This window comes from Hypanus sabinus, chromosome 7, assembly GCF_030144855.1.
Source record: "Hypanus sabinus isolate sHypSab1 chromosome 7, sHypSab1.hap1, whole genome shotgun sequence".
NCBI classification, from domain to species: Eukaryota; Metazoa; Chordata; class Chondrichthyes; order Myliobatiformes; family Dasyatidae; genus Hypanus; species Hypanus sabinus.
Window position 1 is genome coordinate 10,753,497 of NC_082712.1, and position 24,585 is coordinate 10,778,081.

General features: G+C 40.5%; 1 protein-coding gene across 1 annotated transcript in view; it reads right to left on the bottom strand.

Annotated features, from left to right (window-relative positions):
* Nucleotides 1-24,585, bottom strand: part of LOC132396473 (uncharacterized) — a 100,763-nt gene that overhangs the window by 17,812 nt on the left and 58,366 nt on the right. Inside the window, exons 9-16 of the mRNA XM_059974015.1 lie at nt 22,093-22,189; nt 20,692-20,819; nt 12,429-12,591; nt 11,850-11,970; nt 10,418-10,549; nt 9,517-9,697; nt 2,037-2,126; nt 909-1,001 (exon numbers count right to left, since the gene is read on the bottom strand). Of these exons, the coding sequence (XP_059829998.1) occupies nt 909-1,001; nt 2,037-2,126; nt 9,517-9,697; nt 10,418-10,549; nt 11,850-11,970; nt 12,429-12,591; nt 20,692-20,819; nt 22,093-22,189 (1,005 nt within the window). The remainder of the gene's footprint in view (nt 1-908; nt 1,002-2,036; nt 2,127-9,516; nt 9,698-10,417; nt 10,550-11,849; nt 11,971-12,428; nt 12,592-20,691; nt 20,820-22,092; nt 22,190-24,585) is intronic.

The window sequence follows — 24,585 nt, forward strand, 5'->3', positions numbered from 1 at the left end:
AAAAGTCAGATATTTAAAAGGATAAAGTAGAATTTTAGAAACCTATTTTTTCCATCCTTACATGTTCCTACGCCAGTGATACAAGCAAAAACATCTATTACCAAAGACAATATTAAACCAATTTATTCCCAGAACTCTGACAGGATTGGTGAAGGCACACCATGGTGACAGCTAGTCTGTGCACGACAGCAACCTACCTCTACCCCTATCCCCACCAGAAAAGCTTATGGTCACAAATGTAACTCCCCAGTTCTGAAATCAGAACTATGGTGCTCCAATACAGTACAACACAACTGAGAGACGTATCTGAACCTGAATTTACTCTTCTAGCAAAGTGTGGCAAAATATTCAGTGGCTATCTCTAAATAAGAGCATTTAAGAAGCTTTTCCTTCTCTTATCAATTTTTGTAATGTTCTAACTTAGCCGTGAATGTTACTTACTCATTGAAATAGTTAAGAAGTTGAAATTAGTTGACAGGGGGAGGTTTACAGAATCACTCAAGAACCCATTAAGTCACACAAAATGCTGGTGGAACACAGCAGGCCAGGCAGCATCTATAAGGAGAAGCACTGTCGACGTTTTGGGCCGAGACCCTTCATCAGGACTAGATGAAGTCTAGTCTTCATTAGTCCCGATGAAGGGTCTCGGCCCGAAATGTCGACAGTGCTTATCCTTAGAGATGCTGCCTGGCCTGCTGTGTTCCACCAGCATTTTGTGTGTTGTTTGAATTTCCAGCATCTGCAGATTTCCTCGTGTTCACCCATTAAGTCATTCAAGTTTTGGAAATTTAAAAAGGAATTTGTAGAACTACATTTTATGTTTCACCTATGAAACATCAACAGTAAGTAAATAAGCACACAAGTGTGAATAATAATTAATAGTAATCAGAAATTTTTGCAAAACTTACCTCTATATTACTATTCAAAACCCCACAGGCATCTGCAAAGTCAGGGTGCTTTGTATTGATGTATGCAAGCTCAATGGCTACTAAATTGTGGACCTAGAAATAATTAAAAATCCTTGAAACAGCAAAAGACAAAGGTGCAAAAGCTAGCTGTACCAAGCCCAGCTCGTTAAATGTGATTAACTCAAAGACACAGGCTTAAAGTGATCTTTAACAATTTGTGTCCTCATAAAATTCAACATATAGTTGCCCATTAATTCAGAAGTTTACAAATGTTTATGGAAAGGAATTCTTCAATCACAGATGCAACATGATACCAGCAGCTCTTTTCAGAGATGGGGTTCAGCCAAAGATAGCTGCAAGCCCAGATCTTTGTAGTATACAGAGACTGCGAAAGGTGAAATCTATTTGCCTACTACTGGAGTTCTTGTGCTGTCTAGTTCTGCTCCTATGTCTAACGGTCTTATGGAAATAAGATTACTAATGAGCGGAGAAACATCAGAATTTTACAACACTTTACATAAGAGTGTCTATGCTATCTCTTTTTGAAGTATATTGGAATCACTGAATCCAACTTCACCTTTAATGCAGAGCATTTTCTCCTTGACAATTACTTTTACAGGCTCATCTCTAGTTTCAGCCACGTGAATGGTTTCATTTTAATATCTGAGAATGTATACAGTATACAACCTGAAATTCTTACTCTTCACAGACATCCACGAAAAAATAGAAGAGAACTCCAAAAGAACTAACAACAATGACCTACCACATTTTCCAGTGACTGTGTGACTGCATTATATTTTGTCCTTTTCCTGAAATACCTGTGAGACCAGTTCTGGCTCTGAGGAAACCTACCTCATTTCATTCCATTATTCCAAAACATTGCTACTCCAACAACTCAAGGCCAGGGAATTATTTTTTTAAAAACATATATTTAATTGCCTAATATCACTGCATCGAGTCTCCTTTTATTATTCAAGGTTTTACAATATATTAAGATTTTAATCACTGGATGTGATTTCATAGATCAAATATCAACACTCTACTCCTCCAAATAAGCATGAAAGAACTTGCAATCAAAAGTTGATCAGAATCAAGAAGGAGAACATGTACTGAGTCTTCACAACTTACCATATCATTGGTAACAGGCAATCTCCTGCGCAACAATGATGTCACAACTTCTACAATGGCATCATGGAGTTTTGGAAAACGGAGCAATTCCTAATAAAAAGACACGACAAAATACACCAGAAGATCAACAGAGTTGAACATTGAAGCATTCAGCTCCACTTTAAATAATAACTAGTTCAGATAAATTTCAGTTAAATTGGATTAGTCAAAATCAAAACAGCAGATGCTGAAAATATTTGACAGGTCAGACTTCATCTGTGACAACCAGAATTAGCATTTCTGACCCTTCATCACAATGCTCAATCATACCTAATTAATGTACCAAGGAACTGATCATAGACTTCAGGAGAAGGAAACCAGAGGTCCATGAGCCAGTCCTCATTGGAGGATCAGAGTAGAGAGAGCTAGCAACCTGAAAATTTCGAGTTGTTATTTTATCAGAAGACCTGTCCTGGGCCTAGCACCTAAGTGCAATTACAAAGCAAGCATGGCTCTACTTCCTTAGGAATTTGTGGTGACTCGGCGTGAGATCTAAAGCTTTGACGAACTTCGATAGATGTGCAGTGGGGAGCATATTGTGGAATGCATCACAGCCTGGTATGGAAACACCAATGCCTTCGAACAGAAAATTCTACAAAAGAAAGTGGATAAGGCCCAGTCCATCAAGGGTAAAGCCTTCCCAACTATCGAGCACATCTACACCAAACACTGTTGCAGGAAAGCAATATTCTGCATCAAGGAGCCACAACACCCAGGATATGCTCTCTTCTCACCGCTGCCACCAGGAAGAAGGTCCAAGAGCCTTAGGACTCACACCATCAAATTTAGGAACAGTTACTAACCCTCAAACATCAGGTTCTTGAACAAAGAGAATAACTTCACCTGCCCCATCATTGAAATTTTCAAATAACCAATGGACTCACTTTCAATGACTCTTCATCTCATGCTCTCATTATTTGCTTATTGATTTGTATTATTTCTTCTTTTTGCATTTGCAGTTTGTTGTCTTCTGCACTCTGATTGAAAGATTTAGTTTGGCAGTTGTTCATCGATTCTGTTATATAGTTACTATTCCATAGATTTGTTATTAACATTTGTTAATAACAACCTCCATAGAGGCTGTTATTCTATCTGTATATGTGGGAACCAGGGTTGGTGCGCGGGAAGTTTGGCGAGGAGAAGCGAAGAGGGAGGACGTGCAGGAAGCGCTCTGGTAGACCACCGTGGTTTGTCCCAGTCCGAGGGTTATGGAGTTCGGAGGAAATTGAATGGCGGACTGAGGATATTGTGTGAGCTCCAACCTTGTGCACGAACTGTATAATCTCTATTCTTGGTGGCATTTTATTTTATATTTTTGTTTCTCTCCTAACCCCAGAGTCACAGTAAAATTTATAAAGTGTAATCATTTAAACGTACATTGTGTACTGACTGATATTTTACATTGTAGGTTTGTGCCGGGGTACATACACAGCATCTATGCAAACGTCAGACACAGTTTGGCAGGTAGACAGCAGTTTTCCCTAGATGAATGTGGGTTAATAGAGCTGAGTGTTACAAATGATTGCGTGGTTTTGAATATTATAATTATTCACATACACTCCTACGACAACAGTTTGCATTCTTCAGTACTAAGATAAACTCAGTGGGAAAAGTTAACAGTTATATTTTGTTTTAATTGCTTTATATTTTCAATATATACAGTACCAATTATCAATAAAATTCACTGAACTGGCATTTAGGTAGTCACTCTTTAAATAAGACCGGACAGCACAGAATGATTGAGAAGCCTGTGTACCTGTGTGCTGTATGTGCTGCAGTGCTGTATAATCCTTTGCATTTCTTCATGGACCAGTTCAACACACCGCAAGCTTGGTTCTTCCAGACGTTTAATCTGTCGCTTCACTAACAACTCAAAAGAGATTTCGGGAACAAAAAGTGCTGGACGTGGACCCTAGATACAACAGATTAAATTAATACCTCACTCCCCTAAAGGCACATTAAAATATGTACCAAAGGTTCTAAACAGAACATCACATATGAGAAGCAGATGCTTTTCCAAGTCAAGTTCTTGCAAAATGAATGTTGCCCGGAGGAGATAAAGAGGTATATAATTAATACTATTTAAAAAAGTCATTGGCATAAACAAAACACTGCACATTATCATGAAAGATGAAAAGAAGCAAAACATACATGTCAAATCTGGGCAAGTGAAAAAAAAGAACAGCAAAAGCCCGTTATCCAGCACTTAAAGCTCTAGGTACATTCTAGTAACAGGTTTTCTCAAGATCAGTCAACTGAGCAGCTTTAAGGGGTTTTAGATAGGCAGCAGGAACCAGAAAATTTGAAACATGCATAAAGAACTGAAAACCAAATTTCCTAATTAAACAGCATTTTCTAATAACAGACACATCGTCTGACACATATCAGATAACAAAGCCTTTGTACAAAATGGAATACATCAAATTCTTATTGTTTCAAGACCTTGACCCTTAGAGGTGGGCTCTGCCTACTCACAGTAGCATTTCTGATTGCAGTGAGAATGTCAATAGTATTGAGTCCACCCAGTGCATCTACAGATTCCAAAGTACGTCCAAACGTTTCATGAAAAATGTAGCATATTCTTGCTCCACCACAACTAGAAAGAATATTAAAAAGTGGTTAGATAGTTATCCCCTCGCGGATAAATCTCAAATTTCTACGTAAAGGCATTTACATTACTGCACAAAAATCCCTTGTAGTGCATTTGTAGTAAAGTGCAAGTAGAATATACTTTTGATGAGTGACAGAGTAATTTGATTCAAGGACAAGCAGCAGAATAGCCTCCTTTTGCACTGTAAGCATTTAATTTTTCTCCTGCCCATTCTTCCTAACCTTGAAAATTGTTTCCTTTTCGGAATTCATTTTTTCTAGTTCTAACAAGGGGGCTTGGACTTGAAACATTTGCACCTCTTTCCATAGATGCTGCTTAATCCAAACGTTTCCAATAATTTCTGTTTTTGCACAACCTTCTCTCTAGAACACCTGAACTGCTTTACTCTAGTAACACAATTATTGGATTTCAGAAAATCTCTTCTACACCCTGCAGAGCCTTTGAGCTTTTTTAGTATGGCATCCAGAATGGGACACAATACTCCAGTAATATAAAGCTCTTAATCCACATGCTTTTAAAACCAGTTTCTCATTGTTCTTCTATTTTCAAGGAGCTATACAAACATATTCTCAGTTCTTCCACTAAAACATATTTTAGAACAGCTCCCTTAGGGTTAACATCCCTACTTATTCCAGAGAAATAAATTTCATCTATTAATCACTACCCTAATTCCACAAGTCTCTCATCATCTCCGAGAATTCTGTTACCATCTTCCTGTAGATCATCACAACGCTGAGCTTTGTGCATCTGATAATTTGAAAATGGTGGACTGTATATGCAAGTCTAAACCATGAGGCAAACAATAAGGTTTTACTGAGTGTGTCTCAAGTAGATTACCCTTTTTTTACTGCATCTTTTGCAGCTTCCTCACTGCTGAACTACTGTAAGAAATCACGTTATCAATTTCTTTCTGTATATCAAAACCAGAAGCTGAAGTTGGCCATTTGTTTCCTTTAGCTCCATCATTCTACAATATCATGATGGTAAACCTAACGCTGTATTCCTGTATATATAGTCATAGAACAGCACAGCATAGAAACAAGCCATTCAGCCTACCTAGTCCATGCCAAACCATAAATCTGTCTAGTCCCATTGACCTGCATCTCGGCCATAGCTCTCCATACCCCTCCCATCCATGTACCTAACCAATTTTCTTTCAAATGCTGAAATCAACACAACCACCGCTAGTGCTGGCAGCTCATTCCACTCTCGCCACCCTCTGAATGAAGAAGTTTCCCCCATGTTTCCCATAGACATTTTACTTTTCACCCTAAACCTATGACCTCTAGTTGTAGTCTCACTGAACCTCAGTGGTAAAAGCTTGCATTTACCCAACTATAACTTTCATAATTCTGTATAAAGGACTTCTATCAAACTCCCCTCAATCTTCCATGCTCTAGTTCTAACCTATTCAAACTTTCCCTCTAACTCAAGTTCTCAAGTCCCAGCAACATCCTTCTAAATTTTATCTGCATTCTTTCAGTCTTTCCTGAAGGTAGGTGACCAAAACTGCACACAACACTTCAAATTAATCCTCACCAATATCTTATACAACTTCAACAAAATATCCCTACTCCTGTACTCAATACATTGATTTATGAAGACCAATGTGCCAAAAGCTTTCTTTATGGCCCCATCTACCCCTAAGACCACTTCCAAGGAATTATGAATCTGTATTTCCAGATCCCTCTGTTCTTCCGCGCTCCTCTGTGCTCTACTACTCACATGCAAGATCTGCGTTGAATGGTCCTCCACCTTACAAGTGTCTGCATTCAATTTCATTTGCCATTTTTCCAGCTGGTCCAGATCCCATAAGTTTTGATTGTCTTCCTTGCTGTCTACCACACCCCCAATCTTGGTGTCATCTGCAAATTTGCTGATCCAGTTTACCACATTACCATTCAGATCACTGATATCGATGACACACAGCAAACAGACCCAGCATTGATCCCTGCAGCACGCCACTGGTCACAGGCCTCTAGTCAGAGAGGCAACCGTCTTCTACCACTCTTAATTCTCTCGCAAGACAAATGTCTATGTTCTCACTGCTGCATTGCCTCACATCTACAGACTGTGTCCATCTACCAAGTAAATAAAGATGTAAAAAGTCTATTTAAGATCTTCCCCATCTCTCTCAGCTCCAGTCATAGCTTACCACTATGATCTTCCAGAGGTCCAATTTTGTCCCTTGCTATCCTTTTGCTCTTTAATATATCTGTAGAAGCTCTTAGGAATCTCCTTCAGCTTGTCTGCTAGAGCAACCTCATGCCTTCTTTTAGCCCTCCTGATTTCATTTTTAAGTGTTCTCTCACATTTCAAGTACCTCATTTGTTCCAACTTGCATATACCTGCTATGTATCTCCCTTTTCTCAACCAGGGCCTCAATATCTCTTGAAAGCAGAAGTGCACTAAATCTGTCATCTTTACCTTTTATTCTGACAGGCACCTACAAGTTCTGTACTCATAAAATTTCACTTTTGAAGCCTCCCACTTACCAAGCATACCTTTGCAAGAGAAAAAAAAAGCACATGCAAATCTACACTTGCCAGGCCCTTCTGATACCATCAAAATTGGGCTTTTGATCTTAGAATCTCAACCCGAGGATCAGACTTGTTCTTTTCCATAATTACCTTGAAACTAATCGTATTATGATCACTAGACTCAAAGCTTCCCCCCACACACCAGTCCTATCTCATTCCCTAATAGGAGATCTAGAATCACTCTCCCTAGTTGGGACTTCTAGGTACTGATTAAGGAAGCTTTCTGGAACACATTTGACAAATTCTTTCCCATCTAGCCTTTTTACCATATGGGAGTCCCAGTCAATATGTGAAAAGTTAAAAAAGAAATCACCTACCATCACAACCTTATGGTTTCTTGCAACAGTCTGCAATCTCTCTACAAATCTGCTCCCATAAATCCTATGGGCTGTTGGGTGGTCTAATATAATCCTGTTAATCTTTCTTATTCCTCAATCCTACCTATTGTCTCACTAGACAAACTCTCCAATCTGTCCAGTCTGAACATTAACATGACATTTTACCCAAGTAGTAATGCCACCCTTCCCACTTTATTCCAGGTTTCCATTGTTTTAGTTGTGCTAGGGAGGGATTAATGAGCTTCCAGTCCTGCCACTCCCGCAACCAAGTCTCATTGATGGCTACAATGCTGATCCATGTTCGAAGTTCATCTGCCCTTCCCACAATACTCCTTGCATTGAAATATACACAGCTCAGAAAATTGGCCCTACCACGTTCAACCTTTCAACTCCAGACTTTGTACGTAGGCTGAACAACACCTTTGTCCACAACCACTCCTCCACCTGTTCTGGTACTCTGGTTCCCGTACTCTGCAACTCTACTTTAAACCCCATCTCCACCTCCATGCAACATTAGCAAAACCTTCCCGCCAGGACATTAAACCCCTCTCCAGTTCAGATGCAAAATGTCTCTTCTGTATAGGTCCCACCTTCCCTGTAAGAAAGCCCAATGATGCAAAAATCTTAAGTCCTCCTCCCTGCACCATCCCCTGAGCCACATGTTAAACTGCATGATCTTTCTGGCCTTGCTACGAAGTGGCATGGGCAGCTACCCTGAGATCACTTCTCTGGAGGTCCTATTCTTAACTTAGCACTCAACTCCCTGAACTCATTTTGCAGGACGTCATCACCCCTTCTTCCCATGTCATTGATATGTACATGGGCCAAGACCTCTGGCTGTTCACCCTCCCACTTACGAATGTTGTCCCTGACCCTGGCACCCAGGAGGCAATGTACCATCTGGGAATCTCGTTCTGATCCCCTCTCACTACAGATTCCTCTCCTCCCCAATTCTATTAAGTCATAAAGCCAAACTCAGTGCCAGAGACCTGACTGCTGTGGCTTTTCGCTGCTAGATCATCCCTCCCAACAGTATTCAAAGCAGTATATCTTTTTGTGAGGGGAACAGCCACTGAGATACTCTGCACTGGCTGCCTATCCCTTTCCCCCTCCTGAGTCCTGCATCTTGGGTGTAACTACTTCCCTGTATGTACCCCTCAACCCCTCAGCCTTCTGAATGATCCGGTACTTTTCACCTTCTATTCTATAAGTAATATACTGTTTTAAAAAAAAATGTTCCCTCTCCTGCTCAGAGCAGTGAAAATAGAATTGTAACTGCAGTGTTTGTATGAACTGTTAGGAGGAATCAATTTCACGTTCCTCTGCAATCTAAGGGTTCAGCATCAAAAACTAGAATGCTACACAACTGGTGAAGTGGAAGTGGAAGTGATACTGTGGCAGACAAGTATCCAGTACATCCACTTGTTCCCTCTTCATTTGTTGTACGTTATCTCTTCAGAAAAAGGCTTTTACTTGATTAAACGCGAGTTCTTTTACACAAAGCTATGGTGACCTTATCTCAGATGCCCTATTCTGATACCTGTAATAGTGGCTCCAATAATTTCCCCATGACAGATATTACATAAACTGACATGCCAGAAGGACTGGAATCCTCTCCATTTCCCCGCAAGAATTCTATTCTTAAAAACGCAAGTAGCTCAAGCCTACCAAAACACTGCAGCCATACTCCCATAACCTGGAATTATATCAACATTCCTTCATTGCAACTGGGCCAAAATACAGGATCAAGGATGGGTAACAAATGTCATCCTTGCTAGCAAACAAAATTCCATCAAATCACTAAAATGATATAAAGGATGTAAAATACTTTGAAGTGTTGATGTTAATATGCAGTGTGTAAGATAACTCAGAAGGCACTACCATTTATATTGGATATTCAAAATAACAAAATAGCAGCCTGCTTACAGTTCTGAAGTTTCAATGTATTTTGCTGTTCCCTCAATTGTCTGGCAATACTCAGCTGCAAACTTGGTAATAAGCTGCAAAAGAGTGGCACTTTTGTCCTCGACTGGTTCACCATAACTGTTCAGTAAAGACTGGTACTGAGCTGCCAATACATTTATCCTAGTTTTCAGCTCTGGCAAGCAATCTCTGATATGATGCATGAGCAATCTAAAAGAGAAACAAAAATTAGTAATTCCTCTGGAAAAAAAACTGAGAGAAAATAGAGTTAGACAAATGTTACAAACCAGACAAATAACATCTAGTTTACCTCATTCACCAAACACCTAATGTGATTGCAATTGACTTCGCAATTAGAACACCTCAATGCATCGTCCTTAGAAGTGCAGTTCAGGTGAGTAGGTGTCATAGGCAAACACAAGTCTTTCGCGAAAACCTGGTGTATACATGGGGCTGACATTTTTTGGAGAATTGGCCAACGCTGGCCTGCAAAAGCAATCTGAAGTTGTGGGAAGAGATGAAAAATATGCAACTGCACATATCTCTCTTAAAATGATGAATAATTAACAGTACTTATTGAAAAAGTTGGTAAATGGGCACAATAAACCATTTACCATGCACGTTAGTTCTCTGTAAATAGTCTGTGAACGAGAACAGAAAACAACTTCCTCCAACAAAAGCAGATTAACTTTGGGAAAAAACAATGCAGAGTGAAGGTGCACAAAAATACTGTGCACAAAATAAACCCCTATTACAAACACTTGTGTGCACCAAGGCAAATGATAGGACATCTTTACTCAGCCAGCTTTAACAGATAGCAGACAGGGCTCTGAAGACACTCTTGACCACTCAGTGCATGAATGGAAGCCTTGGCATTGACTTTACATTCTGTGCTCTTTTCTTAATTTTGTCAGTTTAACAACATATTACCTGTTCAAAGTTTTAGCTAGATATTTGGTTCCATTTCTGTTAGCAAGTGAGGGATATTTCTTTTGTAGAAATGCATATTCATCCTTTAAAGCATCTGCCACAGATTTCTTATTGTTGATATCCAGTTGACTCCTGAAGAATACACAGATATCCTTTAATTAGAGCAATTAGTGCACCAAAACAAAAATTCTACTTGTAACCCAAGATCTGTGAAAAGCAAAGTATATTAATAGATCAGCTGTACCTTTCACTTCTGTCAATGCTAATTCCTGTTAAAACCCTTGTAATGAATTTCAGGGATTTAGTCATAAAGCGGGTTTCACTATCACTAAGTGACAGGTTTTGAATTTACTTTTGTTTTTCAGTTCCTGATAATAACAAATTTGCAAGAATGTAGGAACGTACACAAAAGGAAAAAAAGGAATTCAACCAGCAAAGCAATGGAAGGGAAGATAAAAAAAAAAACAGGATGGTGTAAAGGAAATACCTTTCCAGCTGAGAGAATGTATAGGTAACCCTCTCCCAGGCTTTGGCCAATTTAAGCAGTCACAATGAAGTGGCCCAGGATCACTCTCCCTTTGTTGTTCCCTCCCTGTGAAGATGTAGAGACACAACTAAGATGAGGTCTCAAGGATGCAGGCATGATGCAGAATTTCATCACACCATGGTATATCAGAAGCCTATATGCCACACCATCTCTCACAATAAGCCTACTGCCCTCTCTTCCCCTAGACTGCTATACTTTAAATTAACCTTCCATCAACATCCAACACGATAATGATTGGTGAGTAAGAGGCGAAGTTCTTCAATGTGTCTGGACCATATGTGATTCTAAACTTGCAAGAATGTGGATGACTTTTAAATCAGACTCTGACTGGGTAAGGAATCCAATATATTAGTTGAGCAACAACTTAACCAAGGTTTGATAATCAGACTACATCTAGATCTCTGCCATGAACATTCTTGGATGTGTATGAATCAGTATTCAGCCAATCTGTTTCACTCTGAAGGTATCAGGAAAAAGCCAAGTATCCCAGCTGGAGCACCAAGACTTGTATTCCAAACCTAGCTTTGTCTGCAGCTGAGTAGTTCAATAAGCTGATATAATGCAGACAAATGACTGCTCATCTGACATACTATCAAGCATTCTGAACCTTTACTTTGCCATGCCTACAATGTATGTCATTTTCAAAATACACACCTTTTATCTAACTTACCAACTAGGAAGCTAAAAGTCGCATGATACAGGACTGTCAAAGGCAAGTTCTTTTCTATGTACCTGAAATTATATGGCTATTCCTTCATTGTGACTGGGCCAAATTCCTTTACCTGACCATGACAAAGGAGTACCTATTCTGTACACACAGCAATACTTCACACAAAAAAAGGACAGCCCACAACCACTCCCTTCTAAACCAACATTGCTACATACCTGTTGACAATTCCAATGATACCCAGCTTGACTGGGATAACTCTTCCCATAAGCACATCCATAGCATCTGTGCCAGCATCCATAAGATCTAACTTTGTGATAACAGCAAGTGTTCGTCGCCCTGTTGAACAGATACACTGCTACCTGTTGAAATGTGTTACTTAAAACAATCAAGTCAAAAAGACTATCAATATAGAAGACTTCTAAAAGTAAATAAAAATTTAAAAAATTCAGTTTCTTCCCCCATTCTCCCAGGTTGTCCCCTCATATCTAATAACATGGATTATGAAACCTGTGCTATGCTTCCTAGAACATTCTTGAGAGAAACATTATTAGACATGATGAAACAAGAACATGGCCTTGCCCTTCAAGCTGCTTACCTATACTAATGAAAGTGGTCTTGGGCTGAGACCTGCTGTAATACCCCTTGTTATCACATCCAAATTCAATCATTTATTAGTACTGGCCTATAAATAGAAATCTAGGAATGACTGACAATAAAGCCACAGATTTAAACTTAGATAGTGCAAGTGGTGATGTATAAATATCGCAATAATGCAACTTCTTTCACCACCTTACCTTCTGGATCAGCTTCTCTGGCAATTTTAAGTGATTCTGATGTTGCCATGTCAGTATTGGCAGCAGTAACAGATAAAATAATCGAGTTTGGGTTGCTGATATACCGTAGAATGAGATCTTTTATCTGTAGTTCAATATCTCGAGGCTGATCACCCACGGGCACCTAAAAATAGTGCATTAAATGAGTACTAAGAACAAAAGATATACAAAATATTCATCAGGTAAGACACCTGCTGTTTATATCTGTACCAAGTGAGTCAGGAAATGATCTTGCATCTGATTAAATGTTAAGGGCCTAAAAGACAATAGTGAAGGAGAGACAGTCTTTCAGATCAATAATATTTCCATCAGATGCTTTTCTGATTTGTTGAGTACAGATATAAACAGCATCTCATCTTCCAGGTAGGCAGAATTCAGCCCTCAGGTTTCAACACTGATTTCAAAAACTGCAGATAACTAGCTACCGCGCTTTGGTTTATGTGAAAACTTCCAAGTTCAGAATAAAAGTTGTCAACCCATAACATTAATTGCCTTTCCCATCTCCACAGGTATGCCCAACCTGTGTTTTATTTCAGATTGATTGAATGTTGAACCTTACAGTTCTAGCTTGTCTTATATTTTCCACAAGTAAGAGAAAATCTGGAGATCTAAATTAACAACACACAAACAATTATACTTCTCCTTGTTAATACTGAATACACCATTTAAACAATTACAGTCTAGGTTCAAAAGAGTATGTGAACCTCTGGGGTAATGCCTTCTAAAAAGCTATTTGGAGTCAGATGGTCTAGTCAATGAAGTGCGATTGGAGGTGTGAGTTATAGCTGTCCCCTGCCCTATAAAAAGGGCACTGTCAGGTTGTTGACACAGCCTGCTCTTTTCAAGAAAGATCTGCTATGTGCACCATGCCTCGATCAAAACAACTTTGAGGACATTTGAAGAACTGTAGAGGTGCATGAAGCTGGAAAAAGCTACAAAACCATTTCTAAAGACCTGAGTGTTCAGTCTATAGTAAGAAAAACTGTCTACAAATGGAGTAAGTTCAGTACTGTTTCTAATCTCCCTAGGAGTAGGCATTCTGCAAAGATCACACCAAGAGCATAACATGCAATATTGAAGGAAGTGAAAAAGAACCCAAGACCTGCAGAAATCTCTAGAACTTGCTAAATTCTCTGTTGATGTGTCCACTATAAGAAAAACACTGAACAAGAATGGTATTAATGGAAGGACACCACAGAAGAAACCAGTGCTCTAAAATAATGTTGCTGCACATTCAAGTTTTGCCAAAGACCACCTGGGTGTTCCACAACACCTCCAAAACATGTTCTGTGCACAGATGAGCCAAAAGTTGAACTTTTTGGCAGAAATGCACATTGCTATGTTTGGAGGAAAAAGGGCACTGCAGACCAACACCAAAACCTCATCCCAAATGTGAAGCAAGGTGGAAGCAGCATCATGATTTGGGGATACTTTGCTGCCTCAGGGCCTGACAGCTTGCAATCATTGAGGGAACAATTAATTCAAAATTGTATCAAAACATATTACAGGAGAATGTCAGGGTCTGTCACCTGAAGCTTAACAGAAGTTGGATGATGCAACGAGACAATGATCTGAAACACAAGAGTAAATCAACAACAGCATGGTTTAAAAAATAAATGTGTGTTTTAGAATAGCCATGTCAAAGTCCAGACATCAACTCAATTGAAATGCTGTGGCATGAGCTGAAGAGGGGTGTTCATGCAAGGTATCCCAGACAAGTTGATGAACTGAAACAGTTTTGTATGGAGGAATGGTTGAAAATTCCTCCTCACTGTTGTTCAAGTCTGATCAGCAGCTACAGGAAATGTTTAGTGGAAGTTATTGCTGCTAATTGGTTATTGATGCTCTACCAATTAAATACAAGGGTTCACATACTTTTTCCAGTTTGTACTGTAATGATTAAAAAATGTGTTCAATAAAGACATGAAAAGTACAATTGTTTGTGTGTTATTAGTTTAAGCAGATTGTGTTTGTCTATTATTGTGATTTAGATGAAGATCAAACCACAATTTTTTGAGCAATTAATGCAGAAAACCAGGTATTTCAAAAGGGTTCACAAACTTTTTCTTGCAACTGTACATCAACATGTCACTACCCAAAGGGTGAATCCTGTGGGTGGGACAGGGATGGCCATGGACAAATCTGGTCCAAGTGCTGAAAATGACTTTATAGGTCACTTGCGTGACAATGCCTTTATCATGGCTGATTCTATGCCATTCAATTTTATAAAAAAAAATGCTAAACCACTAGTTTGTTTGAAACAATCACACAGCTCTTAATCTGAAATCATATTTCACTGGACAACAGACTTCTTTTTCGAAAAGTGTTGATCAGAAACACACTAGACACAGAAGATTAATTATTGAAATTCCAGGCTCAATTATGAACTAGTTTTTAGTCTATAAACAAGGTCTCAGAATTTCAATAGCATAACTATTGTACTATTCTACACCAATTCCATGTACTAAATGCTTTCAGAATAAGATGGAAGGAAACTGGGGTATGGTACTGCTGAAACTTATTGATTACATCTATCATACAATGTATCTGATAAACATCTTTTAAATATGAACAAAAACACCAAATGCTCTAAATAACAACAACTTTTTTTAAGACATATTCATGTACTAACTTTTGTTATTCCAGGAAGGTCAACAAGTGTAAGGTTAACAACATGAGGTGAGAAGATTCGGAGGTGAATTGGCTCATCACTAATTCCCTGTAAAAGAAAAATGATACAGCTCAGTTAAACATGCATTATACTATATAACAGTTTTGGAAAGAAGTCACACAAGTTTTAAGTGCATGTTTTGGAAGATGCATTGGGCTATCAATCATGCTGACTTCATCTTCCTGGGTCATGTTCACCTGGGATGTACGAGGAAGACTATCTGCATTAGACTTGTTAGCCAGAAATAACTACAGTCCACAAATTAGTGAATTTGAATGAATCAAGGTCAGTGGAAGCAGACAGACCAATTGTCTTTGTTCTTGCCATGAGGTTGAAGGAATGGAGGCTGTTATTTCGTGAAGTGCTCTGCATCTCCAATTTGTGTACTGGAATTGTTTGGCTGAATAGGTGTTTTAAAAAAAATAGACAATGATGCTACAAGTAATCTGCTGGACTAGAGATAATTTCCAAATAAGAAGTTATTTGTGAGGTGTTCTTTAGTAAGATATAACATGCAGGCTTGTGAATGGTGAGGGTCTGTGTCTACCCTGAGTGATTCAAACTAGTTTCTAGTTTAGTAGCTTATTTAGAACAAATAGCCCTAAAATTAACAGTTGTTATCTGCAGAAGCAGGGCAATAAATGGATGTTGGCCTAGACCAGATCCAATAAAATGTTATAGGTCAGTCAAATGACTCATAGCCAATAACACTGAAATGCAACATTTGAACTGATAAGGAATGAACATAAAAGCAGAGGCTTCAAAGGCAAAATAGCGACAACTTTGGAGATTAACTATCACAGATACAAGTGTAAGCCACCCTACATGGAACATGTGACGAGTGAATCAGAACTACAAGGAACACCTGGCCAATGTACCTTTGCACCAGTATTAGCTTTTCTATTCAGGAGATTCAGGAAAACTTGGTGGGTGTGCACACAGGAATTTAAGAGTATGAATCCATATGCTTGTTAGTTTAGACAATAAAGGTACTTGTCAGTAATCACAGATTCTCTCTGTGCCTCTCTGATCATTATTACTAAGGAGTGATCCTTATATAACAAACTCATTTCACTTTCCCAGAAACAATCAAATTTCAGTTTGAATAGTTTGTGCCTCTGGGGTAGCAGTGAGAACCCTGTTTCTCAGGCCACCTGGCCACACTGATAGTCAAAGACAGAGACAATAAAAACTAATCAAATAGAAATTATATGTTTTAAAAACTTTTTTTAAAAAGTAAAAAAATAAAAAATATACACATCTCATTAAAATCAAAAATTAAGACTGCAAAAGCAAAAGGCCTTTGACAAGTTGCCACACGTGACGGTTAAATAAGAGACCCTCGAGTTAGAGGTACTAGCATGGATAGAAAATTGGCTGACTGGCAAACGTCAGAGAGTGGGGACATAGGGCCACTTTCCAGGGTGGTTTGCAGTGACTAATGAAGTTCTGCAAGGGTCAGTGTTGGGACCATAATTTATACTTTTCCATTAATAAAACAGAAGAAGGAACTGAAGGCATTGTCGCCAAGTTTGCAGATAATATTCAGATAGCTGCAGGGAAAGGTATTGTTGCAGAGGCAGGAAGTCTGTAGAAGAACTTGAACTGGGCAAAGTAGCAGCAGATGTAGAGTAGATACAATGTAGGGAAGTCTGGATTATGTCCTTTGGTAGGAAGAATCAATGGGTAAACTATTTTCTAAATGTGAAAAGAATTCAGAAATTGGAGGACAAAGGGACTTGAGAGTCCTAGTTCAGTATTCCAATAAGGTTACTTGAGGGTTGAGTTGTAGTAAAGAAAGAAAATACAACACAAGTATTCATTTCAAGACAATTACAATATAAAAAGCAAGGATGTACTAACGAGGCTTTAAGGCATTGGTCAGGTTAGATTTGAAATATTGCGAGCAATATTAGGCATTGTAGCTAATGAAAGATGTGCTGGCTTTGGAGAGGGTCTAGAGGAGGTCCACAAGAATCACAGGAATGAAAGGCTTAACAAATGAGAAATGTTTGACGGCTCTGGTCCTGTACTTGATGGAATTTAGAAGGGGGAGGGAGGCATCTCATTGAAACCTACCAATACGAAAGGCTTGGATAGAGTGGACATGGAGAGAATGTTTCCATTGGAGGAGAGTCTAGGTTCTGAGGGCATTACCTCAGAGCAAAGCGGTATCTTTTAAAACTGAAATGAGGAATAATTCCTTCAGCCAGAGATCGATTAATCTGTGGAATTCATTGCACATCAAAATCAATGGGAAACTAGATTCTCCATTGGAGAGGTGGATTCCTCAGCAAGACTGTCACCAGCAAGTTCCAAGGTTACAAATTTGACAGAATATTTGAATAAGCCTAAGCTTTAATTTGTTCTAAACAGCTGAATACTAAAAGTTCTGCTCAGAATCACCAGTATTCGGGTATTATGCTTGTCTTGGACTGGATGTTTGCCTTTATGTACATTTTCAATGCACCCCCTCCTTTACAGAACATGTAATTTTTAAAAAAGGCTCAGAGGAAGTTGAACCAGGTGCAATAGATAGAATCCTAGATTGCCCTATTAAGTGCAGGCCTAACCTTTAATTTGGATGGATGAGAGTTGTTCTCACTGAAATGTAGGAGTTTGCGAGTACACCAAAGACTGGTTCCCAAGTGTTGGCCAAAGATGCAAAGAATCAGAAAAGTGGTGGGCCACTTGGGATGGAATTCAGAACTGCCAACCATTAGGATAGTGAATCCTAATACCCCAGAAGTTTTGGATGCTCAGTCACTGTACATATTCAAGATGGAGACTGATAACAGCTTTGTAAAGGAATCACAAAACAAAGCAGGCCAAAGAAGCAGAAGTTCAGGTTAAGGAAATATATTGAATAATGGAACACCATATGACCTCCTTAGAGTCATAGGGACATAGAACACCACAGCACAGAAACACGCCTTTCAGCCCATCCAGTTTGTGCCGAACAATTAATCTGCCTAGTCCGGGGGTCGGCAACCTGCGGCTCCCGAGCCATTTGTGGCTCTTTCACCTCTGTGCTGCGGCTCCCTGTGGCTTTGGGAAATAATTGGTCAGTATTTAATTAAAATGTATTTTATGTTAGTTTGTTAGCTTTTGAAATGTAATTCTAAATTTGAAGATTATGGTGATCTTGTACAATCTAAGTGTGGCGACACATTTCCTGGCACATCCGAAACGGCTCACAATTAGCCAGCATTCCGGCTAAGGGAGATAGCCTACGGGGGTTTGTGAGTACGCGTCTTTTGCAGCATCTGCGTCCATGGGGGCTGGGTTGAGGGAGGCTTAAAAGCAAGGCTGTTTAGTTCGAATAAATTTATTCGACTGCAGTTTACTGACTGCGTGAGCACACCGCTACAACGTGTTTTTATCGCTATTAATATACGTCACCACTGCCAATACCTGACACCCGCCAGTGCGCGATTTCTTTAATTTTTCGATCCAAGGTAAGCCAACTATGGAGAATTCTAAAAAAAGAAAAGTGACTGAAGAAAACAGAACGTTTAATGATACGTGGACAGATTCATTTGCTTTCACTGTTGACGAGACTGGTTTACCGGTATGCTTAATATGCAATGAGAAACTAGCAAACAACAAAAAGTCAAATGTCGCAAGGCATTTCCAGAATAAACACGCAGCCTTTGCTCAAAAATATCCGGATGGAGATGAGAGAAAAAAAGCCGTTTCGGAACTGATGCGGAAGGTTGATCTGAGCAAAAATCATTTCCAGAAATGGATGAAGTCTGGAAAATCAACGACATACGCCAGTTATATTGACGCTCAGGAAATAGTCAGGCACGGGAAGCAGTTTACAGATGGTGAATATATAAAAGAATCTTTCATTAAGATTTCAGAACATCTATTCACGGACTTTAAAAACAAGAGTGAAATTGTGCAGAAAATCAGGGATATGCCCCTCTCTGCAAAGACTGTCAAAGACAGAACCATAAAAATGGCAGAAGACATCACAAGACAGCAAATTAAAGACATCAATTCAGCTGTGGCCTACTCGATTGCCTGTGACGAGTCTAAAGACAAAGGTGATATTGAACAAATAGCGTTGTTCTGCCGGTATGTAAACTCTGCCGGGCCACAGGAAGAACTGATTGAGTTGATACCTCTAAAAGACCAAACACGGGGGGAGGACATCTGTGAGGCTGTCTTGAATTGTTTAAGAGCCAAAGGAATAAAGACCACCCATCTGGTGTCAGTAGCTACTGATGGGGCACCTGCTGCACAACAAAGTCCAGTGGCTGTCCAAAGGGGAGGTGCTGAAACGCTTTGTCGCGTGTCTGGAAGAAGTGAAAACTTTCCTGGGCAGCAAAGGGCTCAACTTTCCTGAGCTGGAACAGCCAGAGTGGCTGGAAAAGCTACACTTCATGGTAGACATGACAGCGCACCTGAACACGCTGAACACAGCTCTTCAACGGGGTAAGGACGTACAGCCCTGCACATGTTGGAGGATGTTTTGGCATTCGAGCGCAAGTTGACGTTGCTTGCCAGAGATTTACAGAAAGGCACATTGTCTCACTTCCCCAATTTGAGAGAGTTCAAACAAGGTCACGACATGATAAATTCGGAGTATTTACATTCTGCAATCATCGCAATGCAAACATCGTTTGGGAAACGCTTCTGTGAGTTCAGAGAGGAAAAAAACACATTATCCTTCCCGGTCACTCCCCTAAGCATCGATCCATCCCTACTAAATACGACTGCATTGTCAGGTGTGAGTCAACCTGAACAAGTATGATAAATATTTTAATTGCCTATTATTTTACGTATATTCATATGTTTTCATTGTTCAGTGAAATAGTCCTTTTATTTTTCAGGTTGACAGCTGGCTGACGTTATTTTTGGTTTGCTGCTGGCGGCAAATTTAAGTTTGGCGTTTTTCATAAATACAAGAAGGACTCAAATAGACGTTGAGTATTTTACTTAAAAGTAACCTTCAACCCAACGTCTTTTTTTCAGAGTTCAAAATGTTTTTGTTGCATGCAGAAATGTAATTTCGTTTTCTCTGCAGGAGTTCATCAATTTCATAAATGCAACACATTATAGCTTGTTTATACATAGCATAAAGGCAAAACAAAACGTTGTATGCAGTGTTATTTCATTTTAAATGTCAAACGGGTTTTGCGGCTCCCAGTGTTTTCTTTTCTGTGGGAAACGGGTCCAAGTGGCTCTTTCAGTGGTAAAGGTTGCTGACCCCTGGTATAGACAATTGTTCATTGTGCCCCCTGGTGGTTACAATTCATTCTGCTTCCATTTTTCTCCTCTTTCTGCATTATTTGAATCGAGCTATCTGACTGGTTAACTCTTATTGACAAATTTGGAGTGTCTCATATCTATGGTATGCACCGGGCAGAGCACGCTGGCCCACCATCTTTGTTTCTCCTTTCCTGCTTCTACTTGTTTCCAATTCCCTTTCATCTATTAGCACTTAATAAAACTGCCATGAAGTAACAAGTTTATCCCTTTTTCTTGACTTTTGAAAGAAGCTGGGATCAAAAACATCTGAATCTAACATGAGGTAGAAATCACATCTGACCTTTTGAGCCTGCTCCACCACTGACAACACGTTGGCGGAAGAGGAGGTACAGGGGTGTATGAGGGGGAGGTGGTTAAGCTTTGCTCCACCTCATGAAGGGATGAGGCATGCAGTCCATCACCTACAATGGTGCACAAGGGATACACTGTCAGTCATAGCCAAGGCAACCCTATCCCTTCAGAGCCATGGGGGAGGGGGGATGAGAGAGACAGACACCTTGGGCTGTTTACTCTGAATTCCTTTGTGGATCCGCCTAAGACACATGGAACACAGAACATAAAACAGTGCAACACACTGCAGGCCCATCGGCTCACAATGTCGTGCTGACATTTTAACCTACTCCAAGATCAATCTAACCCTTCCCTCCTATCTAACCCTCATTTTTCTTTCATCCATGTGCCTATCTAAAAGGCTCTTAAATCTCCCTAATATACTTGACTCTATCATCACATCTAGCAGTGTGTTCCACGTACCCACCACTCTGTGAGAAACATACCTCTCACATTCCCCTTCCTATACTTTCCTCCAATCACCTTAAAGTAATGTCCCCTCCCCCCCCCCCCCCCCCCCCCATATTAGCCATGTCCACCTCAGAAATCAATCTCTGGATGTCCACTGGATCAATGCAATTTGTCATCTTGTACAACTCTATCAAGCCACCTTCATTCCAAAGAGAGAAGTCTTAACTCGCTCAAGCTATCCCCTTAAGACATGCTCTCGAATCCAGGAGGCAACCTGGTAAATCTTCACAGCACCCTCTCTAAAGTTTCCACATCCCTCCTCGAAGAGCTGAGCAGAAGGGTTGTATTGAGAGCATCCTGAGCAGCTGCCTGGTTCGGAAATTGCACCATCTCGGATCGCAAGACCCTGCAGCGGATAATGAGGTCAGCTGAGAAGATCATCGGGGTCTCTCTTCCCGCCATTACGGACATTTACACTACACGCTGGATCCGCATCCCTCATATAATCTCTTCTCCCTCCTGCCATCTGGGAAAAGGCTCCGAAGCATTCGGGCTATCACAACCAGACTATGTAACAGTTTCTTCCCCCCAGCTATCAGACTCCTCAATACCCGAAGCCTGGACTGACACCTTGCCCTACTGTCCTGTTTATTATTTATTGTAATGCCAGTGCTGTTTTTGTGCACTTTATGCAGTCCTGTGTAGGTCTGTAGTCTAGTGTAGCTTTCTCTGTGTTTTTTTTACGTAGTTCAGTCTAGTTTTTGTACTGAGTCATGTAACACCATGGTCCTGAAAAACGATGTCTCATTTTTACTATGCACTGTACCAGCAGTTATGGTCGAAACGACAGTAAAAGTGCCTCGACTTGACAACTTGAGAACTGAACACGGTATTCCCAAGCATTATTCCTGTCCTGCCCCCGGCACACCTTACCTGATTCACAGCTGGTCGACGTGTTGTCCGATGATGTCAGAGGCATCCCGTGATTCAAGCAACCAATCACAGTCACGTTCTCCCCTTTCACCGAGGACTGTGGCAAAAGGAAAAGGGAAAATGGCTGGTTAATCGCTGAGGGGAGACATACATTTCTGTTCTAATTTCACTGGATTCTCCCACCCGCTTGCAGGATGAACGTGCAAACTCCACATGGACAGCGCCCAGGGTCAGGATTGAACCGATGTCACTGGAGGTGAGAGGTGAGTGATTGGTGTAGAAATCTGAGAATAGTGACACACCCCAATAGAACAGCTTCTTCCCGAGCTGGATAATGCTACACTCTGCTTTGCCAATGGCCTTTGAATGTGTGGACTGTGGAAGTCACTTGTTGCTGTAAATATGGGAACTTTTTCAAATTAAGCCATACCACACGCATTGTAAATATCTGTCTTGCACAAACTGCAGCAGCACTACAATCTTGTTGCCTTTGACCAACGACAATAAAGTTCTGTTCTATTCTAGGCCGCAGTATGAAGACTGAGAGGGCACAAGTGGACTCAGACATCAGAGAGAAGATCTGATGAAGAACCTTCGGGTCCTTCCAGTTCTGGTCGCCCCTTTGCAGGAAAGTGTGGAGACTTTGTAGAGGGTGAAGAAAAGGTTCACCAGGACTGGATTAGAGGATACATGCCATACGGAGAGGTTGGACAACCTTGGGATGTTTTCTCTGGAGCGTCAGAGATTGAAGGAAGAACTGATAGAGGTTTATTAGATTATGAGAAGCATAGAGTAAGCAGCTGGAAGCGTTATCCCCAGGGTGCAAATGTCTAATACCAGAGGGACATGCAGTTAAGGCGAGATGGAAGAAGTTCAAAGGAGATGTGTGGGACAAGTCATTGGGTATTTTTAAGTGGAGTTTGATAGGTTCTTCATTATTAAGGGTGTCAAAGGTCACAGTGAGAAGGCAGGAGATTGGAGTTGAGAAGGAAAATAAATTGGCCAAGATGGAATGGCAGAGCAGACTTGATGGGTCGAATGGCTTATAGTATTTTCAGATTGATCCTGGAATTGGTTAAAGGGTTGATATGACATTGTGGGCCAAAGAGCCTCCACTGTTCTATGTTTCTGTTCCTGTCTCTTACGGTTTTAATGGGACATGGGAGGAAACCGGAACAGCTGGGGGAACCCACGTGGCCACAGGGAGAGTGTTGACCCTCAGACCGACAGCACCCATTGCCTGTTCTCCATCCGTGCAGAGTAAACACACTCCTTACACACGTGCTTTCGCACACACACAACACTGAGTGTACATTTCAATGCCTTCCCCGGCGTATTCGCATAATGGGCCCCCTGTGCTCGACTTGGCTTGACAGTGCCTTTCCTGCTGTACACAGCAGAATCCTCAATTTCTTTAGTAGTGGGAATGTGTAACTGTGTCTACGTTGTTTGTAAACTGTATTGAAGGTGGATATTTCTGTTTATTTTGTAATATGATTGTAACTACATTGGGGAGTGCATCATATTCTAATTTGCTTGTAGTCTTAAGTTAACTTATTTGGTCATAAAGGATGGTCTGTCCTGGTGCCGAATAAAAAGGAGCTTTTCACCCACTGGAAGGGAGAGAGATTGGGGTTGACAGGAGTTCAAACTGGACAAATATAGTCCAGAACTATTACTGTGTTTTCTGGTCGATATCTTTTTGTAAATACTGGCATTTTTGTTTTCGTTATTTTCACTAATTTTTATAAGTTTGATTTTTGATGCACATAATAAACACACTTGCACTGAAGCACTAAGCAACTCCAGCCATTTTTTTTTCCTCTGGTCATAACCCAATATCTAAGAATTTGACTTTCTCATTGTTGGAGATTGCCGCCACCTTTAATAAACTGGGTCTGCACGTGCAGCGTGCAGCTTGCAGGACCAGTCCCGCCCATTACTTCAATAGGCAGGGGTGTCCCTTGGGCTCGGTTGGTGCAGTACTAATGCACACAACACATTACCAGTAAACTGCACATGCACTTCAAGCTAAACTTAACACAGCAGCCCTTGGCTTATAAATTAATTAGATGCACTCTACGGTAAGCTGCAGGGCTCGGAGCCCTGGTTACTTTGCAAATTGGAGGAGAAAAGCAGATTTACACGTCTTCAGCTGTCTGCTGACCCTCATTGTAAATTAGCAGGGGAAGACCAGAGAACCATTGACCCAGGAACAGAATTAGGCCATTCAGCCCATCGAGTCTGTTCCACCAATCCATCATGGCTGATTTGTCTGCCACAGCTGTCTGTGGCAAAAAATTCCACTGATTCACCACCCTGTGGCTAAAGAAATTCCTCATCATCTCTGTTCTAAAGAGATGTCCTTCTATTCTGAGGTGATGCCCTCCGGTCCTTGACTCCCCCATTATAGGAAACATCTCCACATCCACTCTATCCAGCCCTATGAATATTCGGTAGATTCAATGAGACCTCCCACAACCCCCCCACCCC